The sequence below is a fragment of the Malania oleifera genome, chromosome 7, assembly GCF_029873635.1.
Source record: "Malania oleifera isolate guangnan ecotype guangnan chromosome 7, ASM2987363v1, whole genome shotgun sequence".
NCBI classification, from domain to species: domain Eukaryota; kingdom Viridiplantae; phylum Streptophyta; class Magnoliopsida; order Santalales; family Ximeniaceae; genus Malania; species Malania oleifera.
Window position 1 is genome coordinate 99,604,575 of NC_080423.1, and position 6,328 is coordinate 99,610,902.

Consider the following 6,328-nt stretch of genomic DNA (forward strand, 5'->3'; position numbering starts at 1 on the left):
ATTTTGGGGAAGAAAATTGAATTTATAAAAGTGTGGGGAGATGGGTGAAATTATTATTTTTTTAAAATTAAAGAATGGGCATGGGATAAGTTAGGTATGGGTTAAGCATGAGATGGGGATGGGGATCATGTGGGGGAAATGGAAGTGCTTGGCGACACTCCGATTTAATTAATTTTTTATTTTTTTTAAAAATCATTATTATTATTATTATCATTGTTTTTATTTTTAAGCTATGTTTTAGTATTTTTTTTATTTTATTATTTTTAAAAGAATTACGTTCAAATTTTGAAAACTCATGTGGGTCCTACATGGTCTTGTGGGCCCTACACAACTTTGAGACCCAAGTGGGTCCTACGTAATGCAATAGTCCTCATACGGTTTTATAAGCCATACATAGCTTCGAAATTCATGTGGACCCCCACACGGCTTCGGGCTCATGTGGGCCTCACACGGTCATGTGAGTTCCGCATAGGATACCTATATTATTATTATTATTATTATTATTATTATTATTATTATTATTATTATTATTATTATTATTATTATTATTATTATATATTTCTACAAATTATGTCAATCAAAACATTATTTTATGTATATGTACTTATATATGTATACAAACAGTGTCTACCCTGTTTATCCTATGAAATTCAATTTTGACCAAACCGACCTCTAGGGAACGACTTAGCCACAATGGTCTTTGAGCACTTGCTTAGACAATGTCTTTCTTAGGCATCAAACATGGAATCAAGGATCCTAACATAGAATCACTTTCATTTTGATACTAACTAAATAACCATTATTATTATTCTACATTTTTTTTGGATTATTACACTGATACTGTGCTCATAGCAAAATTTCTTGAACTCGTTGTCTTTATTCTCACCACCATTGTCTGTTCTCAGCTTTTTGATTCTCAAACCAGTTTCATTTTCAATCACAGTTTTCCATACTCTGAAAGCATCAAAGACTCCTGACTTATACTTCAGAAAGTAAATCCATACCTTTCGAGAATGATCGTCAATGAATGTGATGAAGTAATTCCTTTTTCCTATGGATGAGATGACCGTCGGTCTCCATACATCTGAGTAGACTAGTTCTAATCTCTCCTTCTTTAGGGCACAGGTGTTTGTCTGGAAATTAACCCTCTTCCTTTTCTTGAATATGCAATCCTCACACATTTCAATCTCAACCGATCGTAGACCACTCAATTTTTCCTTTGAGTGCATCACCCTGAGTCCTTTCTCACTCATGTAATTGAGTCGTTGGTGCCAAATATTGCTGTCGTCATTTCCTACAGCAACTAAAATATATATGGAGGCATTGGAGGTTAGATAAAGTGTTCCGTTTTTTTTATCTCGCTCAATCGTTAGTACACCCTTTGAAACCTTCCATTCATCGCCAATGATTGTCGTCGTATATCCCTCATTTTCTAGTTGACTAACTGAGATCAAATTCTTTCCCAAGTCTGGAATATATCTGACATCCTTTAGCTTCCATATTGACTTGTTTATCTTGATCTTCACAACTCTCTTACTAGTTATGTTACAAGGATGATCGTTGCCAAGGTACACCTTACCGAAATTACCTGGTGTGTATTCCTCTAGGAAATCTCTGTAGCAAGTGGTATGAAATGAGGCTCCGGAGTCTAAGACCCAAGACTCCTACTTGCTCTCCAAAGAGCATATTAATGCATCTTTCTCTCCTTAGGAAGAGGCGAGATTTGCTTCTATCTTCGCCTCAGCTTTTTTTCTCGGACCTTTGCACTAGTTTCTGAAATGCTTGACCTTTCCACAGTTCTAGAACTCAACGTTCTTTGTGTCTTAAGAACCTCTGAGATTTCTGGATCTAGATCACCTAGTCCTAGATCTGCCACGATTGTTTGATCGTCCATGTCCGCTTCCTTTTCCTCGGCTTTCCATGTTCAAGGCCGAACTTGAAGTGGAGGCATTGCTCGACTGCATTTTGATATTTTCCGTCAAAATCATGTTGATGACCTCATCGTACTTCAGCTTCGATTTTCCTACGGAGCTACTGATTGTAGTAACAATACCTTCCCAACTCTCAAGCAGCTGACTAAGAATTAGTAGGGCATATATCTCACCGTTAAATGTAATTCCAACCAAGGCGAGTTGATCTGACAGCTCATTGAAATTATTCAGGTGTCTACTAAAACTTTCACCTATAGGCATATTCATGGTAAACAATATTTTCATTAGATGTACCTTCTTCGCGGTTGATGGCTGCTCGTACATATTGGATAGCGCATCCATAAGGGACTTGGTGGTAGTTAAGTGCTTGATATTGAAGGCAATAGACTTTGCCAACGTCATTCTGATAGTTCTGAGAGCTTTTCGGTCAAGCAACTCCCACTTGATCTCCTTCACAGATTCTGGATTCTCCTTCAATGGTAAGTGCAACTCCTTACCAAACAAGTAGTCCTCAATCTGTATTTTCTAGAAATCGAAGTTGATGCCGTCAAACATCTTGATATGTGAGCTCTTTTTGTTTGATATCTCGATTCACTAATCTAGAGACAAAATTAGCTTAAATGGACAGTAGGGTTGGATTTGGAATGACCAAAAACCTTAGAAATGGTTCAAGTTGTTTGAAAAATAGATTCGAAATAGTTCCGAAAAGCCCGATCAAAGTTCTGGTCAAACTTGGTCAAAATACGGTCAACTTTAACGGAATATTCCCTCAACTAAAGGAATATTCTCATGCTATTACTAACGCCGTCTGCTGACGTGGCATTGTAGGGCCTACCTGTAGATGTGGTACTGAGGTCCACCTGCTGATGTGGCCTTGTGGGGTCCCTTACTGACGTGGCACCGTGACGCCCCCGTCCTGACATGGCGAGCTGACGTCACGCTAACGTCAGTGTCTTTAACCTCTAGACGCTCGCCGGCCGATCGCCAGCACGTAGGAGAGCGCTAAGCCACTTGTCGATCGTTAATCGGCACGTGGGGCGCATGGGGATGCCACCTGGTTGTCGGTGGTGTGTGCAAGCACGTGCGTTGTTGTTTGAGCTCCGTTCGAGCTCTGATTACGATTGTTGACTTCGTCTCAACGAGAGGAACGCGATGGTCACCTCAAAATTGAGTTTTGACTACTCAATAGAGGCTCCAATTTGGAAATTTTGCTCCAATCTAGCAATGATACCAATTGTTGGGGTGGATCTAGGAGCAACAATCACACACGGGCAAAAGCAAATAACAAAAAAGGAATACCAGATTTTGTGTGGTTCGGTCTAATCTGACCTACGTCTATAGAGCACACATTAATTCACTATAACCGAGAGAATAATATAAGAAAGAAGAGGCTACTGCATTCAACTCAACTCTCACTCTTTCTCTCTCTCTCTCTCACACACACACAACGCACACAACACACAACTCTACACTATAACGCACTTCCACACACAAATACAACACAGCAACCATCACATCTCTATAGCCTGAGATGGGGAGTAAAATTTAAAAATTGATGGCTCAATATCAGCCATGTAGGTTGGTGGAGGGTAGCTGGGCTCTATTTAGTGTAGGTCACCATTTCAAAGTAAGATGCAGAAGAAAACGAAAGCAGCGGACGACTTTTAGCAATATTTTAACAGAACAAATGACAAGGGAAGAGCAGCAATGAATTCCTTTGGACCCTGCTTCTGGCGAGCCGGACAACACTGGTTCCATCAAGCTCAAGAAGAAGAGAAAATGGATGGTCTCATTCTCAGGAGTCTGCTCTTGTCCACTGCAGTACTGCTTCTGTACTCTGTTCTGAGAGCTGTTTACACCAGTTGGTGGGGACCCAAAAGCCTGGAGAAGCGTTTAACACAGCAGGGGATAAGAGGTACCTCTTACAAGCTTTTTTATGGTGACAAGAAAGACTTCCTGAGATTAAACAAGGAAGCGTTGTCCAAACCCATTAGCCTAAATCACCAGATTGCATCACGGGTGCTTCCATTCACTCATCATATGGTTCAAACATATGGTAAGCAACTGATTAAAATCCCTCAGTCAACAAAATACATGTTCTGTTTTTTTCACCTTTTCTGGGAATTCTCAAGTTTCTAGGATACATCAGCAGGATACAAAAATTTCTCTTTCCTAAGATTGACTTCTCAAAGGGTTTAATGTAAAATTGAAGAAATATACCTGGCAACAGGAAAATTTTGTGTAGAATGGGTTGGAACGAGAGCTAGGCTGATAATTGCGGACCCAGAGCTCATCAGGCTAGCATTAACAGGGAAGGACGGCCACATCCAAAAGCGAAAACAGAACCCTCTTGTTAATATTCTCGGTCTGGGCCTCTTTGCCTTGGAGGGGGAGAAATGGGCAAAGCGCAGAACATTGATGACTCCTGCTTTCCACCATGGCAAGTTAAAGGCACGTACCTCTCACAATTTCATCCTAGGGATTAATACAATTTATCATTTATTCAATAAAGTCTTTTGGGGATTTTTTTTTCTCTACACTAATTTTCAGTAGAAAGTGTAAATTTTTAGTAGCAGTTGTCAATTTCTGTTGAGCAGGGGATGGAATACTAATGGAATGATATGAGTTTTTCTAAAAACTAAATATTTTCAATAATCATGATGCCTCCTATGACTTTGGAGTTCTGAAGTTATATTTAACAGGGGATGGGGCCAGCCTTTTCAGCCAGTTGCTGCAACATGATTGACCGGTGGAACGAACTGGTTAGTCCTGAAGGATCATGCGAACTGGATGTTGCCCTAGAATTGCAAAATCTTACCGGTGATGTCATTGCTCGAACAGCCTTTGGAAGTAGCTATGAAGCCGGAAAGAAGATATTTGAATTCCAGAAAGAGCAGGCAACGCTGGTGATGGAAGCTTTCGAAGCCTTCTATTTTCCTGGTCTGAGGTGCACTGCTCAGTCCTTCTAACTTCAATTTAAGAGTCATCATTTTGTGAAGATAATTTTAACTTCCAAAACCTGACTTTTCTTTGAAATACGACCTTACTCCTTAACAGCTAAGTTCATTCAACTTGTATGTGAATTATACTTCGGTTATATGCTTTTTTACTTTAGATTCATACCCACAAAGAAAAACAGAAGGAGATATTATCTAGACAATGAGATCAAAACAACAATAAGGGGCATTATTCGAGAAAAAGAGCAGGCCAAGAAAAACACAGAATCAAGCAGCACTGATTTATTGGGTTTGCTGTTACAATGCAAAGAACAGAAGGATAATGAGATGACAATTGAGGATGTGATTGAAGAATGCAAGTTATTCTACTTCGCTGGCCAAGAGACTACTGCTAACCTGCTAACATGGACGATCATCGCCTTATCAATGCATCCGAATTGGCAAGAGAAGGCAAGAGAAGAGGTTCTGCAGATTTGGGGGCAGAAAACTCCTGATGTTGAAGGCATAAACCATCTCAAGATTGTAAGTGCAATTCCGTTTATGCTACGCACAAAGGTGCTAGAAACAACACTAACACTTGAACCCACATCATTTTGGAAGCTAGTAGTTGCTTATGGAGGTAATTTGCAGGTCCCCATGGTAGTACATGAAGTCTTAAGGCTATATCCACCGGTGGTATTTATGTTACGACAGATTCATCAAAGAACAAATATAGGGGGATTGTCCATCCCAGAAGGGATCGACCTTTACTTACCTGTGCTGCTTCTTCATCATGACCCTGACTACTGGGGTGACGATGTTGAAGAATTCAAACCAGAGAGATTTGCTGAAGGGATTTCCAAGGCATCCAAGGATCAAATGGCATTCTACCCATTTGGATGGGGACCCAGAGTCTGTATTGGCCAAAACTTTGCAATGATGGAAGCAAAGATGGCATTGGCCATGATTTTGCAGCATTTTTGGTTTGAGCTCTCGCCCACTTACACTCATGCTCCTTTTACTGTCATTACTCTTCAACCACAACATGGAGCTCCAATAATACTACACCAAATCTGAGGTGTTTACGTGACAGGAACGTCATCTATATCCAAGGTGTTGTCAATTAGCTGGAAAATATTGTTCTTCGATTTTCTTGGAAACTATATGGTTCTGTATTTCAGGGGGAAAAAAGTTGAGTTTTCCTTTTTGTTCAACGGTTGCAAGATATCTCAAGAGTGTTTCATTGCTAAAAATGAAAATTAAACCATGGAAACTTGGAAACATGAAAATTAAAATATTCAAAAAGTGAAAATTAATCAAATGACTCAAATGAAATTAAAAATGAACCATCCTCATTTGAAACTTGGAAAAACATTAGAAAAAGAAAGGGAAAGGAAAATTTAACTGAATAAACTTTTCCATGTTTTTTGTTTTTTTGTTTTAAAATTAAAGGAGAGTGAC

At 39.5% G+C, this 6,328-nt stretch overlaps 1 protein-coding gene across 2 annotated transcripts; it reads left to right on the forward strand.

Annotated features, from left to right (window-relative positions):
• The first annotated feature begins 3,485 nt into the window (after positions 1-3,485).
• LOC131159972 (cytochrome P450 CYP72A616-like) lies at positions 3,486-6,081 on the forward strand. 2 transcript variants are annotated; one of them, XM_058115231.1, is made up of 5 exons: positions 3,515-3,987; positions 4,162-4,382; positions 4,634-4,878; positions 5,047-5,410; positions 5,519-6,081. In XM_058115231.1, exons 1-5 carry the CDS (start codon positions 3,639-3,641, stop codon positions 5,942-5,944), a joined length of 1,605 nt encoding a protein of 534 aa, XP_057971214.1. In that variant the 5' UTR covers positions 3,515-3,638; the 3' UTR covers positions 5,945-6,081. The 2 variants fall into 2 exon arrangements, with proteins under 2 accessions (XP_057971212.1, XP_057971214.1); XM_058115229.1 differs by having other exon boundaries at positions 3,486-3,987; positions 5,047-6,081.
• The last annotated feature ends 247 nt before the right edge of the window (positions 6,082-6,328 follow it).

Bases quoted from the DNA above. Each gene is read 5' to 3' on its own strand.
- LOC131159972 (XM_058115229.1), top strand. From the start codon at position 3,639: ATGAATTCCTTTGGACCCTGCTTCTGGCGAGCCGGACAACACTGGTTC. The intron at 3,988-4,161 runs GTAAGCAACTGA...ACCTGGCAACAG, and splicing joins TCATATGGTTCAAACATATG to GAAAATTTTGTGTAGAATGG. The intron at 4,879-5,046 runs GTGCACTGCTCA...TTTTTACTTTAG, and splicing joins TTCTATTTTCCTGGTCTGAG to ATTCATACCCACAAAGAAAA.